Source organism: Brachycentrus maculatus, unplaced genomic scaffold (assembly GCF_059751285.1).
Source record: "Brachycentrus maculatus isolate JH-2025_06_01 unplaced genomic scaffold, ASM5975128v1 h1tg000180l, whole genome shotgun sequence".
NCBI lineage: Eukaryota > Metazoa > Arthropoda > Insecta > Trichoptera > Brachycentridae > Brachycentrus > Brachycentrus maculatus.
In genome coordinates, this window is record NW_028280931.1 from 1,958,081 (window position 1) to 1,976,792 (window position 18,712).

Consider the following 18,712-nt stretch of genomic DNA (forward strand, 5'->3'; position numbering starts at 1 on the left):
GTGTGAAAATAAACCGGTAATATTTTTGTTTGTTTCTAGTTCTTTCAAACAGGTAATATTGAGGTGGGTTATGCATGATTTTATTTAAATAAATAATAGATAAAGTAAAAATGCATAATATCAGGTTTTTAAATCGAGTTCTCAATATTAAAAAATGATAATAATTCCGTAACAACACAAAATTTTGTAATAATTATACAGCATATTTTTCTTAATACAATTTTTTTAATGATTTCCTAAAAAGAAATTGAATTAGTTGATATTCACAACATTTTGAGTGTGTCCAAATACTTGTTCACAAATCTGGGTTTCTCCACTTACATACACATTACAAACATATATATTATACATACATTTATACGTTCATACACATATTATTTTTTTGCAGAGACCCACTAAGCCGCCTTATATCGCTCACTCCTTTCAACAAAGTCAAATATCAAAAAACTTGATTTTTCAAAAAAACTCGTTTTTAAAGTTTAAAAATATAATGATATGTATTAAAAATAAATATCAAGCCACTTATTGAACTTTTTACTGTGCAGCAGATCTTTTAATGTAAAACCTGAGTGTTTTTTCTCCATTTGAAAAATATTTAGGATATTTAAAAAAATAATTAAACAATACATTTTCTCCAAAATGCAAAACCAACACTTTCTACCCTGTAGCGAGTAAATATTAAGTTAAAAATATGCTGCTTTTGCTGGGATAAAGTACATTTTCTGGGCATTCTGAAAACATGCACAAATGAAAATTGTCGATTTTTGATATATAACGTTGTTGAAAGAACTGAGCGATGTGTGTTTTCAGTGAAGTTCTTTTCAAATAATAAAAAATATACATAAAATAAATAAAATGACTCACAATAAAGATGATAACTTCAAAAATAACACAAAAACTCCTAAAAACTACTTACTCAACACAGCGTCCCAATATTTTGTTGGTATTTGACGTCACCAATTTTTCATCAAAATATTTCATAGACACTCGCAACTATTGTTTCAAAGTTCAAAGTCACCATGCGCTATCTAGTTGCACTCGATTTGGCATCGTCACGTCAAAATTTACGCGGGAAACGTCAGACGTCAAAATGCCGAAATATTCGAAACGCGCCCGCCTCGGGACCCCAACCGGAGAGCACTATTTTCGAAATTAGAATCTATGCTCCTTATTTTTTTCTCTTACGCGAGCCAGAGAGGCCGAAGCACGCAGTGATACGTAAAAAATAAAAAAAGGACCCCGCAAAAAGTTATATTGACGCTATAGTCTCATATTAGCGAATTCGGTATGTGTGCGTGCGTCGGGGTGAAGTCTGAAAACCACCCAAGTCAAATCTTTCAAAAAAATCGAATTTCGATTGGGATTATTTAATATTGAAAGTTGTGTCGCCGCATTTCTAAATCTGATACAGAAGCACATTAAGCTAACAAAGCCATTTTTTATTTTATTTTAAATTTTACTTATTTAAAAAAATAAGAAAAATATATCTGTATAGTTTATATTTGAAGCAAAAACTTTGTGAATTTCCATTATATTATTGAATTCTAACTTTGTTTTTAAATCACTTAAAACTTCTATGGTGATTTTAAAACAAAGGTATATTTGAATTATAAATATATCTGTTTTTATTATTTTAAAAATACTTCAATTTTATATTATTGCTGTGAGCCTAACTGGCTTTTTATTATTATCGCTATTATTTATGACTTATTTGAAAGAAATTATATGTTTTAGTCATAAATATAATATTCCCGATGATAAATTTCCATTTCTTACTTAGTTTTATAAACTAAGTAACTAAGTAACTGAATAGCAACTTAGTTTTAAAAACTAAGTTAAAAATAGTAAAAAATTCGAAAGAAAATTGTATCCCGATTTTACTATGAATTTACATTTAGTAGCTTTCAATGTCTCTGTCACTGCCAATCTAAATAAATACAGGTTGAAAACGATTATTCAACATAATTTTTCTCACCTTATCCGCATCAAATGGTGCATAGGGCACTTTATTGTATTAAAATTACTCGACTGCAATCGGTGTTGAACGCTGCAGCGAGACTAACTCACTTATAATAGTAATAATAATAATTTGGATAATTTGTACAGCGCCATTTTTGTAAAATACTACCCCAAGCGCGCATAACCATCTGTCTTTACAAACAATCTCCGCCTCTTTCACATTCATTCATTTACTCATACATACCCGTCGATTAAATGCGCTTTCCATTTCACTACATTGACAGAAAAAACATTCAACTTAAATCATCACCTAAACTTTAATTCACATTTTTTATAAAAAAAAAAACCTTTTCAAATATGGTTCTTTGTTAAAAAAACAAACTTTAAAATGACTATGGGTAGTAAAAAATGCCCCCTGAACTTTACAGGATTTTTTTCTATAATTTTACTGTCTTCGGGCAAGCGTAGTGACGCGAGAATTTATATTTTTTAGGAGTGGCGTTAGCTCGTTTTGTCTGAGGAACATTGTTGAATAAATCTAGAGTGCAGTGGCATTGCACTGTGTGCATGTGTGTGGTGGTGCGTGTATGTATGTGGGTGCAAGACTGTATGCAATGTGCATGTGGGTCTGCCGAAAAACAATAAAAAATGTTTCGCGACGTGTGTTTGGTTGTAACGGCATGTTGCTTGAATTTTATTAATGCAGTATAATAGAAAGTTTTTTAAAGAAACATTCAAAATGTATTTATTGATTCAGTTTGTGCATACATTTATCGATAAAATTGGATATTTTCAAATTAACAATAAACTATTTTTGTTGATTTTAAATCACATTTTCCTTATTTATCACATGATTGAACAACAATGTATGGAATTATTTAGATCATTATTTATGTAAAAGTATGTAGTTGGTATTTCTTTTAAAAATGTATATGGTGATGTGATTTTTTTAAAAACTCAATTTCAAAATATTCTAGCTATTAAACCATCGAAAATGTTTATCTTTTACAGTCACTTTGTACAGCATTTCACTTTTAAATTAATTTATTAATTTACTGAAGTAACATTTAAGAATGAGCCGGTAAAACAAGTAAGTATTTTAAAATAATTGATTTATTGATTTTAAACAATCATTTATTAAAAATAAGTTGGATGCGTACCTTTACTTTTCCAATCAATGAAGGAGTTTAAAAAAAGAGATAGATTTAATTATATTATATATTGTACGTTGAATTTAGCTGCGTCAATTGACCTTTTTTAGATATTTTTAATAAGGTTATATTCTTGTATACAAAAGTGTTTGTATTTTTATCAAATTAATTTGATCGCTGAAACACGTATAAAATGTTTACTCCGAAAATTGTACGGAGTCATTCAACGCAACACACTTTATGTGTGCAGCTCTTTTTCGACAGCCCACACGCAAAAAATGCACAAATATACATACCAAGTTTTATGCATCCGTCCGAATATCTACATTCCTTCTAGTAAAACTACTAGTACACGACACCGAGGAAAAAGGGGCAAACTCATCACCCACGCACGATGAACAGTTACGGTGGAAAATCGTTTTATGTACTCGTGGTATTCATTTTGAACGCGGACAGCAGATATGACGAGTATTTGAACTGTGGCTAGATGACGCTAGGGTGCCAAATTTCACAAATTAATTATAGTTTCGCGATTTTAAATTCTAAGTATTTTTTACGAAAATAAAATTGAATATTCGCAAAAAAGCATAATTTTTTTGAATTTTTCAAAAAAAACAATTTTATTTTATATTATTATCAAATATTACTTTTGTTTATGTAACATTAATTGATAAACTTTTATTATTAACCCAATATTATTTTAAAATTTAATGGCCTTGTACAGTTTTCAGTGGTGTAGTATATGTTTCATATTCACAACCTTATAGGAGTACGGGTATGTAACTTTGAGTGCCTATCTTTTTGCTACTTTTACTCCATTTTCTTTCTCAAATATAAGTAATATCTTTCTCCTTTATACAACATTACATTTTTATCCTATCAAAAATATTTCTCATCGTCATTATAACACCGCATTGATCTTATGAGGGATCTTGTGCGCGTATATGCATCAAAGAAGAACAATTTAAAAAATATATCTCAAAAACGATGCTAATTTATTTAATTATTTTATTGATTTATTCTTAATTTTGAGGTATAAACGTATATAATCGTAATTGTAAAACCATTTGTACCGCATATAATCGTAATTGTAAAACCATTTGAGGTTTAAATGTGTTTATAATGTAACAAAATAAAGAATACGTTAAATAATAAAAAAAAAGAATAAAATTAAAGAAAATAAAATCAAGGAACCATAGAGAGAAGTACCAAGTCAAAAGGTTAAAATGCTCTCGACCAGTGACTGAATCTACTCTGTTGTGGCCCCGATGAAAGCCGTTGGAATAATGTCTTGAGTTAAGCTTACTGTACAAAAAAAAAATACAATGTCCCATTTTCTTTTGAAATGCAACTCTTTACACGGTCGTAAGTATCTCATCGATAAAAATTACTAGTCACAACATTTTCGGGTATAACCAAATCTTCGTTCACTTATTTGGGTATCTCCACTTATTGTCAAACCAGCCGATGACAGACGTTAAAACGCAGACCTCCATATGTTTCTTTATCTATGTTGAGATGTGAAAATGTAAATAAATCACTACCCCTGGGTTATTCAAAATAATATATGCTCTATATGTGCAGTCAAAAACTACATAGGTGTTTAAAAATGAATGTTTTCATCCATTTCATAATTAATTGCATGCAAATGCGCCTGCCTAAAAATTCAAATATTCGATCAATAGTCTGACACCCATTAATGTATTGAACATACAAAGTATACTTGGAGTAGTGTCAATATAAATACAATGTTTGTTTATAGATTTTTACCCAAATTCATGTGAAAGTAAGCAAAAGTTTAAAAAAAACTTGACTTTGTAACGCTTATATCAACCTCAACTAGCTATATTTTGAAATATTTTTCAAATCAATGTTATAATAAATACCCTGATATAAAAGTTATGAAGTAAATATCTTTATTGAAATTCTTGTTTTTCAATAACAATTATAATAATAACATACTTGTTTTATACAAAACAAACTAACCTTGAATTTGGTTTTTGAATAAATTCAAATGTTTTGTAATTAATATATAACTTTGTTTTCAAATCACTATATTTAGTTTTTTAAGTGATTTTAAAACAAAGTTATCACAAAGTTAGTGCTTCAAATATAAATTATATTCAAATGTTTTGATTTAAATTTAAACGTCTGATGAAATACACATTTTTATACAATATTATATTTTATTCTAGTTAATATAATTAAAATTATTCCGTTTTTATTATTTCAACTTCAGTTTCCGCCTCCGTAGTGTAGTGGTTAGCGTGTTCGGCTGACGTGCTTCAGGTCACAGGTTTGATTCACGGGGGAGTTAAAATAAGCATAAGTGGTTTTTCAGTCTAATACTTTTTTAAATCACCTGTACTGGCATGTGAAGCATAGGACTATCACCTTTCATACTTACAATGATTTAAATAAAAATGCATCTATACGAAGTAGTACCCTATACACCGTTGAGTGCGGTAAAGGGTTAAAACATAATTGTTTTTTTCAGCTTATTTGAAAATTCTCGAAATTGAATATTTGTCAAAATTACCTTCGTTTAAATTGAGGAAGAACAATTAACACTCGAAAAAAGGGTTAAAAAGTAGGTGAAATGCGAATGTTAAGTATTATGTATTATTTTACATTCGTAATATTGCTTTTTGTCCGCCTCCGCAGTGTAATGGTCAGCACGCTCGGCTACCATTCTGGAGATCCCAGGTTCGATTGCCAGAGGGGGTCTAATAAATATAAGTGATTTTTTCACTTTAATATTTATCAATATTACCCTGGACTGGTGGAGTGGAGGGCTGATCACCTTTCCTTCGTGTGTTAACGATCAAGATAACACTGCGTTTATATGATGAAGTGCCCAATGCACCATTGGGGTGTGGATAAGGGTTCGAATATTGCTTTACCTTTGGAGGACAAAAAGTCTTTATGTCCTTAAGAATCCTTTATTCAAAATGAATACATGTTGGATATCGAAAAAATTAATTTAGTTACAATGTACAAATTATCTTTTGCAATTATAATTTCAAATTCTTAGATCGTGAGAAGCCCTGTTTCAAGAATAATTAAGTGAAAAAAAAGATAAAAAGTAATACTCGCTTCGGGCCGAGTCTCAGTTCAGTTTCGATGCACTAGCCAAAATGCACTAGCATGAAATTTGCTGGCCATTGACCCCATCGGAAAAAATACACCAACCCGTTTTTATATTGCATATATATTCATTCCGTCTGTGCGTACATAGTCAGCGGCTATATCGGGAATGCGTGGCAAAGGGTAATACGTTCTTTCAGCGACAATTTTAATAAATAATATTATATTTTATATCTCAACATGGATGAAGAAGAATATGTAAGTCTGGGCGTTTACGGGGCTTGCGACCGTCATGGGCTGGTTTAAGCTATCACTTTTTACACACGTGTAATATTCACCGATTCTACCTATGATTGACAAAAGCACTACTCAAATTCTTGGAAGTTCTAAAGTTCATTCAATGTATGATAAAATTTCTGCCTTTTTTAGTGTCTATTCTGATATTTAACGGCTTGATAATAATATATATATATATATATATATATATATATATATATATATATATATATATATATATATATATATATATATATATATATATATATATATATATATATATATATATATATATAAATATATATATATACATATTTATATATATATTTATATATATATATATATATATATATATATATATATATATATATATATATATATATATATATATATATATATATATATATATATATATATACATATAAATATATATATATATATATATATATAATTTAGATAAAACCATTAAAATATGTAAGTATTTATTACGCTTATTTCCTTTTTTCTATTGAACTAGACTGAGCCATAGCAGCACGTGGCTAAATTAAATCCATTAAAAAAATGTTGCATTTGTTTAATAAAATAAATATCAATGATTCAATGATACTTTGTAAGATGATCATTGCGGCCAGTTTTGTCCTCTATGCTGTACAAAGTGACACATGAGGTTTGTGTGGAAAAATGTTGGGTCGACTGCCTATAATTTAATCTGACGTCATCATGGGTTGGACTAGCTAGACACATTCGATTCAACAACGTCCGGTGGTTATTAATGAGAAATCCAGACTGCCGATATAGAAATGATGACAATTTGTTCATTATGACTAATACAAAAAGTCCGCCTCCGCAGTGTAATGGCAAACACGCTCGGCTACCGTACTTGAAGTCCCAGATTTGATTTCCAGAGGGGAATCTAAGAAATATAAGAGATTTTTCACTGTAATATTAATTCAATATCACCCTGAGGGCTCTGACTATCTTTCCTTCACATGTTAACGATCAAGATAACACTGCGTTTTTATGATGTAGTGCCCTACGCACCATCGGGTGCAAATAAGGTTTTGAAGAAGAATACTACAAAACCAAAACAACATTCCGAAATGAGAACTCTTAGACGAATGTGCGGCGAAACAATGTATGATAGATGTTTTAATGGTGTTATAAGGAAAGAATGAAAGATCGATAGAAAATAATGGTGTATTGTAATTTAAACAATGTGGAAGAGGCGAAAATTGTTTGCATAGACAGATTGGTGTGGCTTTCTATTTACTCTGCCTACCCCTACGGAGAAGCGGCGTGATGGTTACTCAGTTAGTTTTAATATAACAACTGCAAGTTGACAGTTGGAAATGCATTAGATTAGTTTACGTATGGTAAGTATGCTGGCATCAATGTAATAAAATGCAAATTTATTCATAATTTTGAAGTATGTATGTACAATATATATTTCCTCCTTTCTTATAAATTAAATATTCTATTATTTTATATATCACGATATTTGACGAAAAAAATATGAAGATATATTCTACTATATTACAATGTCCGCCTCCGTAGTGTAATGGTCAGCATGCTCGCCTACCGTTCTGGAGGTCCCGGGTTCGATTCCCAGGGGGGTTTAATAAATATAAGTGATTTTTTCACTCTAATATTTATTCAATATTACACTGGACTGGTACCTGAAGTGGAGGGCTGATCACCTTTCCTTCATGTTTAATCGATCGAGATAACACTGCGTTTATATGAAGCAGTGCCCTATGCATCATTGGGGTGCGGTAAGGGATTTATTATTTATTATATAACAATTCGGGCGAAAGTGTTTTCAGAATACATCAGTTAAATTATTTATTGATTTGGAGTTGTGAAATAAAATAATCATTTTAATTTGAAAATAAAACCACTTTTTGTATTTACTCATGTAAACACGACTAATTTCGAGAACTACAAATATTCTCATCAACTTAAACTAATATTTTTTATGAATTTTTTAGTTTTAATATAAATATAAAAATATATACCCACAAACACATACTCGTAAATTAACCTTTTACTAATGTTATTAAAAATGCTTCCTGTTTCCATAGATTGATGGCAGCATTCAGTTGCTGATGGGCAATTATGATCCCTTTTCAGAAAAGTTCTAGAGAGGATATTTCGATTGCATGCCATTCCAAATTAGGCAATATCACGCTAACTTACTACAAAACTACGCTTCAGGGTTAAATCGACTCATTTAAGGATTCGTTGACCTAAAATAAAGTACAAAAATCCAATATAACTCATTGATACAAAAAATTCAGTCGGTCCAAGTATTTTGTACTGTAACTTAGCAACTGTAATTTGAAACTTATAAAGTTATTATGCCTATGTATGTTTACAAGTACAAAAAAGTATTTGTTTTTATATATATATAAACGATGCTCAGATAGTTCTTAATAAAAACATACATGACAATTAATTGCAATGCGATTAAAACAATAATTACAATATTAAATATTTTCAATAATAATAAAAAATTACTCATTTATATACAATAAATATTCAAATTGTATTTTGTTATTAAAAGCTAATAAAAATAAAATTTGTGACAATTGGTTCGCCTTGTTACAGCACTTTTAAATTGCTGTCATAAAATTTTCTCAAATTGCCCTCTAATTTCCTCAAAATTCCTCCAAAAAATGTTAAATTTCCTCAAATACGCCAAAATATCATTTTTAAATTGTAATGTTTAAGTGATTATATAATAAACCTGTTTTTTATGTGTGAGTAATCGGCAGCATTTATGGTTGATTTGACTATACTTTTTTATGAAGCAGAGACCCTTATTTTTTAATGCATGGAAGATGCGAAATAATGTGTCATGTTGTGGTCCCGTGGTTAATGTCGCGGACTCTATAGTCAGAGTTTCGAACCCACTCTACCACAATTTGATACCTATTTCTAATAATCAGCCACCTAGGCTCACAGAAATAGTATGATATGGAATATTTGTGTAAATAATACAGACACAAATATTTCGCATTTTTTTTAAAAAAAATGTTTTGTATAATTTCTATAAATCTTTGCTCCTTCGAAAAGTTAATACTTGCATCGTGTTTAAAATAATATTTTAAGATTCCTTATTCGTTATTTATAATTTCATCAGATGAAACAGAAATACTTTGAATTTATAGTCTACAAAAGTATGAATGTCTTTGAAACAAAAATAAATTTTACGAATATTTTTTTAAAGCTGGCTTTATATAAAATACGAATATTTTTGTGAATTGTTATTATAACCTACGCCAAATTGAAATGCAATGAAGCCTTATCAAATTGAAAGCCGAGCCGTGGCTATTTTTAATATGCCCGACAGCCTTCTGTTTTAAGAAGGGTTGAGCCTTGCGTAAGATTTCTCCCTTAGGTTACGGTGGCAAAATCATAGCCGTTATGAATATTACAAGGATTGTGTAAACGTTAAATTTAGCTCGGATATTCTTGTTTAATACAGGCTTTCTGTCTTTGCAGAGTTATAACCTGCCATCAGTGATCTCCAAACTTTTTTGATCGCGAACATTTTTTTTACAGGAATAACCCGCAAAGTCTCTTCATTAAAAGGTTTATCTGCAGGTGCGATAGTAAGCTTGGAATAAGGTCCTTACAATATATTGGCAATACCTAAATTAACCAGCTGCATTACCTTAAACATGGTCTTACCTGATTTATTTATGTATATATTTTCTATGCCTATTTAACATACCCGTTCGTTGTTTTATATTTCATATTTAGCCTTGTATTGTTTAATTTTTTATATGTATTTTTAAAACTTACTTATTTGTGTTCAAACCTTATTCCCATGTCCATGTCATTTTGTCTGTTCAAAATGAGAAATGGGAATTACTTATCGGGAATATTAAATATGTTAATTTATAATTTTTGTATGTAATATGTTTTTAAATAAATAAAATAAAATAAATAAAGCTAACCTAACCTAAACTTACTCATTCTGACCTAATCTAACCTATCTATATATATATATGTAAATATTAATTGTTAGAATGGAAAGCTGCAAAACATAAAATTACTGCAAATTGAAAAGCACCTTTGATGTGATTTACCACTAAAACGGCCCTTTACTAACTGACCAAATATATTATAATTACTGCATTGAAGGGAATGTATAAGGTAAATGTAAAAAATACATAACAAACACGCAGATTAATTGAAAATAAATATTTCTAGAATTTATTTGCGATTGATGGGAATCGAGCCCACGACCAGTTTGGCAAATTTGGAAAATATGTAGTACGGAGGATATAGTCAGATGAGGAAGACAGCGATTACGATTCTGGAATGCCCATGTCAATAGAATGTATGAAAATAGACTGGAACAAATTGCTCTTCAAGAGAACCCAGACTGAAGAAGACCACCTGGAAGAACTCCAAAGCGATGGTGTGACAGCTGACAGTCCACGTCACAAGAGATGGATAAAGAAACGGACAGATCTGAGGGTCCATAAGAAGAATGAAGAAGGAAAAGAAGAAAATTTGGTGCTATTTGTACTTTAGAAAAAAAAACTAAAAACACATTTGTTTGCTAAATCATTTTCTTCTTCTCCCCAATTCATTCACAGCGAAGCGCCCTTGAGGTAGTATTTTACGAAAATGGCGCTATAAAAATCGACGTACCCTACGTAAAGTGCTCTAACTACGTTTTTGTCAATTTTGAGATATTTGGTGTACGTTATCAACTGACCGTTATCTACAAATATAAATAACCAAAAAATTCATAAAATAAATTACGCCTAGTTTTCAGGCGTAAAAGACGCTATGTACATCGAATTTTCAAAATGAACCGAACTTCTAAAACGCTAATTACTTAATTTTGACAAAGCGTTAAATTTTTAAAACGATTGAATACATTATTTTATCGTGTTTTTGAATGTATAATACTAGAATGATTAAAGAAAACACTTATTTTTTACCACTTGAGTTTTATTATAGACTATAATAAAACATGTCTATAATAAAACTCAAGTGGTAAAAAACAAGTGTTTTCTTTAATCATTGTAACATGTTTTACCACAAAGTTAATGCCGAAACAATAAATAAAGTATAATACTAGTTTAGAATTTCAGATAAAACCATTAATTAATAAAAAGAATACGTTGAAAAAATCTTCTAAGCTCTCTCCTGTAGAGTAACAGATTTGCAGATAGAGTACTTTACTTAGGGGCGGTCAAAATTATCCACATTTATTATTTTTATTATATAGTGTTTTTGAAGACAAATATGGCGTCTCTTCCGTAGAAATTCTTCCTTTCCGTAGAATTTCTTTTGTCTCTTCGTTGTGGAATTTCCGGCATACCCACTTTGAGGACCACTGCGTTATATCACGTGTAGATATTGTCTCCCGCAGATCGGTTTTTATCGATCACCTCCGGTCCGTTATATAACGTGCGAGTGTCTTGTAATGATCTGTATCGGAAAGAATTGTCTAGAGTATTTTGATCCAAGGTCGCTTTGATTTAAATTTAGACATTAGTACAACCGTCCTCGCAATGTGACGCCGCGATCCCTCATACCGTTGTCACGTTTTTTTCATTTGCGAATGCGTGGTAGAGAAAATCAACGACGTCATACATACGAGTATTTGTCATCAAATCTTATTTTAACAACATTTTGAGTGTGTCCAAATACGTGTTCACAAATCTGGATTATTGCCAATTATGGAAATGATTTATCATATAATTTTTTGATATCTCAATATAGATGAAAAAGAATATGAAAGTCTCGGCATTTGCAGGGCTTACAACCGTCATAGACTGTTTTAAGTGATCACTTTACACACGTGTAACACTCGCCAATTCTACCCATGATTGACAACTAAAGCTTCTTCATGTCACCAATAGATGTCTCTAGTAAAAATTCTAATGATTATTGTACAATGTTTCAAAATTGGATCATATATATATATATAAATTTATATATATATATATATATATATATATATATATATATATATATATATATATATATATATATATATATATATATATAGAACTTTAAGAATTTGAGTTGTGTGGTTGTTAATCATGTGTAAAATTTGTGAATATTACATGCGTGCACAGTGATCACTTAAACCAGCCTATGACGGTCGTAAGCTCCGTAAATGTCCTGACTTCCATAATCTTCTTCATCTATGCTGAGATGTCAAAAAATAATATGAAAAATAGCTCCTGTAATTGGAGATAATCCAGAATTGTGAACAAGTATTTGGACATATTGAAAATGTTGCTAATTCGAATCACTTTCAGGAAAGCAACGTTTAAAAATTTCAGACAAATGATTTTTTAACGTACTATGAGTTTTGAGTCTGAGCATTCTAGGGCTAACGACCTGGTATTTGGCTGGATTAAGTAATCACTTTATACAGTTGTGTAACGTTTGCCATTATTTTTATTATAAGAACATCCATATTGCATTAATTTGAGCGTACAATTGTACATGTGTATTGCTGTAGGATTCATTTCGTATGTTAGATGAAAATTTTAAAGATGGTTATCGTGACAATTGTATAAAGTTACTAAATCCAAACCAGCCAAATGCAAGTCGTAAAATGCTCAATTTCCAACGTATAAAAAACAAATGATGCATCATCTCACTTGAGACACCTATAAAATATATCAGAGAAATAAATTTTTCTATTCTTTTAAATAAACTTTGAATCACGGTTTTTAATATTTTTTGCTGGCTAAAATATTTAATTGTTAAAAGTTTTTAATCAATTTTGAAATTTTTAATTAGTGTTGGTTTTATATTTTATAACCAAGAAATTAACAAAAACCAGCCATTAAAAAAAAACGAGGATGTCAATTTAAAAAAAAATATTTAAAAATTGAATGATTATTTTTTTAATTTCTGTGTCAATTGTTAAATTAAACACAGATTTTTTGAGTCTACTAAGTTGTATTTTAAAAAGAAAACATGTAATAAACATTATTATTAAACTAACACAAAATTATTATTGTAATATTAATTTTTATGTGTTTTTTTAACAATAAAATACAACTTATTTTCAAATTTTAATTTTTAAATCAATAGACTCAAAAAAATCTGTGTTATTTAACAAATAATACATAAATTAAAAGGGATTTCTAAAATTAAACGCCAAATCAATAAATAAAAATAAATAAAAAAGACAATTTTCTTAATCAAAACTCTAAGCCATGTCTTCGACTGAAGCACTCAGCTTACAGGATATCATTATCGCCTCTTAAACTTTATTCAACCAAACTAAAAAAAAACATTGAATGAGCAACACCTTTATTCAAACTTCCTCTAGACTTCAGACCGAGCGAGGCGATGCGTTCTCTCACGAGGTCTTCGTAATTCGGGCTGTTGCAGTTTTGATATTGTGTGCAAACGCATGTATGTAAATGTAAATGTGTGTGTGTTTTGTATGCAGTTTGGTGAGTGTGTGTGTTTGCCGGAGATTTTTCACTTTATAGAGACTGATTGACTTCGTAGATCGTCGGGCCAGTCCGAAATTTGAGTTCAACAAACTCGCGCCCTGTGAAGGTCACATAAAACAAAATGCATTCTGGGGTTCCTCAAGGAGAATACTTTTCAATTATGCAACGCAAGCTGACTGCAAAAGATACGTCATTGCCTTTTTTACATTCCTGTGTTTTTTTTTGCGTGTAATATTTATAAATACGTATGTCTCACTGAGTCAAAGTGGCATACGTTTTTCTTGTCAATGAAGTCAATCGCCTTATTTTATTTTTTAACCGATATGTAAAAAAAACATTAAAAAAAAATATTAACACATTTTGGTATTTGATATTTAAGTTCACGTGAAAAACTAAATATTACTAATGCCTGGTGGTTTAACATAATTTTCATTTCAAATGTCACGTTAAATGTGCCATAAGTCTCTTTTTTATTAATTTTTTGACTAAACTTATTTTTTTAGAAATAAATTATCAGTATTTCATTTTAACATATTTTTAAAAATTTAACTATATAGTTTCCTAAAGTTTATATATAACTAAAGCTTATATAATGTAGCACCCATACGAGGTGTAAATTGTATAGTTTTTATTTAAATTTTACTAGGTAAATAACATTATTTCTTAAAATCTACCTTGACACGTGTTTCGATGGATTTAATATCATTATTAAATACTGTTTATAGTTAAGTAAACAAAATAATATAATAAGTTTTACCACAAAATGACCGAATTAATTACTGGAATGATTGTTTTGATAAACAGTCGATATTTATAAATTTTATTACTGAAAATTATTAATATACTATTTTTCTAGTACTTTCTAACAATAAAACCATTCTTTTATATATCTGCGATATCGTCAAATATGAAAGAAACATAATATATGTCTGGAATAGCTGCATCAATTTCATTGTTTTTCTTCCGGCACATGGCTTTGAATTTTTCATCAATAAAATTTTAAATATACAGTGACATCTATGGAAAAGCAAAATATTACTAACTGGATATTTTTTCGTAAATAATTTTAATTTTTAAAGATTTTATCTAATTATTCAAAAATTATTTTAGGAGTTTTTTTAGGTCCTCAACCTAAGTCGCCTTTACATTGAAAATATGTATAATATTCGATTGAACATATTGAAAATAAGACCTTTTGATGTAAAAAAGAAATCTCCTTACCTCAATAAGGCTTTAAATTTTATATAAAAATGAAAAAGGGAATTTTTATTTCATGTTATATAATTGATTTCATTTTCTTATACGAGTAGTCTTAATATAGTCGAAGCTTATCAAAATTTTATTGAATTTTTCTCAGAATGAAAATATTCATTGTGAGATGTTTTATTAATGCTTCATGTATAATATTTTATTTTTTTTAAATAGATATATAAATATGACAAAGGTCATTGAATAAACGGAAATGCGACAGACACGATGCTATAAGCTTGCCCTTTCGCCTGTGTTCCTTACAATTCCAACAACTCGAATAAACGATTATTGGACTATTTGTTTTGTTTTATTTTTCGGGCCAAACAATAGAAAGAGCTCAATATTCGTCCGGCTGCAACTATACACTATATATACATACGTACACATAGACGCATCAATTATATGTATAGCTATATGTATATATTTACAATACAAACGCACAAAATCTGCAGATGAATGTTCTACCAGATGCATAGACTTTTTTTATGCGAGAGAATTCGCCCACATTTGCTGAAGATAAAAAAAGAATTGCTTACATACTCGTGCCTATGACTCTAAGAAGCGTACGCATACAAACGCATTTTGGTAACACACGGTGGTTAAAAAGTCTTGATACATGATTTACATACTCGAACCGTGAGAGAAAAACCCAGGTGAGTGCAAAGACCCTAGTTGGGAGGTTATGGAAGGTCAATAGTATTTTTCTTGAATACAATGTATAGTTTCAAAATACATCAATTTTGTGTTTAAGGTAAAATATATTTTTAGGTTGCGTTGACATATTTTGGATATGTAGAACAAATGAACGAGGAAAGAACGGTAAAACAAAATTTATGAGATAAATTTAGTTTGAAAAATGAGGAGAGGAAGACCGAGGAGAATTTGGCATAATTAGGTATGTCAAATACTTTCATGTGATGGTCGACGTCAGGTCCCCCTGACGTTACCAACAGAAGAAGGTCAGGTCAAAAGTAGGATAAGTATAAAAAAAAAGGTATCAACATCTCAACAAAGATGTATAAGAATATGGAGGTCTGAATATTTACAGGGATCATGACCTGTCATAGGTTGGTTTAAGTTTTCACTTTATACACTTAATTCATCATTCTACCCATGTTTGCGATACGTGTTTCGATGCATTCCACCCTGTTTACAAACACCAAAAATAATGCTGAATGCTTCGAAACACGTATCACAATTAAAAGAAATATTGGTTTTCACCAAGTAAAACTTTAATAAATAAATGGACAGATATTAAAACATTATTATATATATATTTACAAAGTAACTTCTAAATTAATTATTGGAAAAAATCGTTTTTGGAAGGACGAAATTATTTTCTAAATTGTCAAACTTTAACATACGTATAGAATATCGACATAAATGAGTAAATAATCAAAAGAATAATGTTTGAATTTTTTTAAATATATATTTTTGTCTTTATTATTTTTAAGAGGCTTTCTGGTCACCCTTTGAAAGGGCCGCGTATTCGCATTGAATCGCAAACTCACTCATACAATGAGAAGGACATTGTCCTAAGCGCATAATGTGTCAGCCGTAATTCTCGCTTGTGATTGTGCACACAACACACACACACACACACACACACACACACACACACACACACACACACACACACAAGCACACACTTAGTGAAACTATGAAATTGGACCTCTAAGGTCTCTGAAGACTACTTCAGGACATTGTACCCTACGTTCAAGGACAAAATAACACTCATATACCTTATTATATTAGAGTATGCATATTTTTTTTCGTCTATGTATTATTAGTACGAAACGATTGAAGGATATCTCTATGTTCTATTTTCATACCTACATGTTTATTTTATCTTTTTTTTAAACAAAAAATATTGTAAAGTATTGTACTGACATTTCTTGGTGGAACTGCATTTTATGTATGAAAATAACAACCTCATAGGTTTTTTCACTTTTAGTCTATTTAACCAGTGACCGGGTTTCGTTGAGGTTAATTTTATATAAATTTTATGAAATAAATTTTAAATAATGTAAAAGAAGAAATTTTTAGTATTTGTTTTAATATACAATATTTTGAGTATGTCCAAATTTTCGTTCACAAGTCTGGGTTTGTCTACGACATATATTATTAATATTGTAGACATTATAAATAATTCTTAAGTTAACAAACTTAGATTTTGAACAGTAATTAAATACACACTTAAAATACTTATTGTGAATAAAATAACTGGTCGATTTTTGAGTAACTTAAAAACTGTATATCATGTTTAAAGGCGTTTGCTATTATATAAAATGATTTGGGAGGAATTTTACAAACATTTCATGAATATCTCCGCTAAATAAAAAAAAAATAAAAAACTTACTCAACGCAACCAAAGATGGTGATGGGTAGGTACTCATTGTGAAATTCATTTCAGTTCAATTCAGTGATGAAAATCGGCGTTTATTTCAGTAAAAAATTACAATAATTTGTCTTTTCAATAGTGGAAAAGAATTCTAATATAATTATGTAAAAATAAAATAAAAATGAAAACAAATATTTTAGACAATGTCTACCTCGCTAAATAAAGTAAACACCTGTAAGTTAAACATATTATAAATGTGTGCTTTCTATTTTCTTTCCTTTCTATTTAATCTGACTAATTACAGCAACACGTGACTGGATATATCTAGTTTTATAAATAAACTCCATGTACCAATGATTATGTGATCATTATCTTATTTAATGGGATGTCATATTAACAAAAAAGAATATTGATATCTTTTGATATAATAGTTTTACAAAACTTAATAGACATAGTTTTACAGAATAACCTGATCAATTTTGATGATATACATATTTCTTTAAGAAACATAAAAATTATAATTAATGTTCCTGCAATGCATGTAAATTATTTACGTCTTCTATATAAATTAATTTTCCGCAGAATTTTCCCATGTACTTTCTACTTTGTTGTAGGTATATTTCTTGATCAAACTAGTAAACTGAGTGAAAATATAATTGATTTGATTTAAAGTTCATGAAATTCTACAAATTAATTAATTAAACTTTAAATATCAAATTCTTCTCAAAAATTTACTTAGGATTGGAAACTACTTGACTTTTGAAACTTTTGACTAGTTGAAAAAAACTTATTATACACCATATGTTATTTTATATATATATATATATTAAGTTATTGAACGTGCCAAATGTAAACCAAAAAAACGTTCAAGGAAAAGAAAGCTAAAATTTTTAATGGGAAACATAATTTTAATTGACACACAAGGTGGCTTGGTGGGTCTCTGCAAAATAACTTTTTATTTTTATTTTTAATATATGTTAAAAATTGTGATTTATAAAAATAAATAAATAAAAAAAAAAAAAAAAAAAATAAATAAATAAAAATTTATTAAAAATCATGTTATAGCGTTCTTCGAACGAACTAGGTGGGAACGGTCAAGAAACCATAAATGCCAAAAAAAAAACACCAAAAGCCTCAAATTGCAGCTTGCTTTGTCCATTTCAGCAAAAAATTGTGCGACCGGATTTACGGTCCGT

At 29.4% G+C, this 18,712-nt stretch overlaps 1 protein-coding gene across 8 annotated transcripts in view; it reads right to left on the reverse strand.

Moving 5' to 3' along the window:
- Nucleotides 1-18,712, reverse strand: part of br (broad-complex core protein) — a 122,642-nt gene that overhangs the window by 93,151 nt on the left and 10,779 nt on the right. The window contains exon 1 of one of the 8 annotated variants that reach the window (XM_088262518.1): nt 917-1,122. The exons of the other annotated variants lie outside the window; for them this stretch is intronic. Within the exon in view, the coding sequence (XP_088118644.1) occupies nt 917-981 (65 nt within the window). The 5' untranslated portion in view covers nt 982-1,122. Of the gene's footprint in view, nt 1-916; nt 1,123-18,712 lie in introns of those variants that run through there. 8 annotated transcript variants of the gene reach the window in all.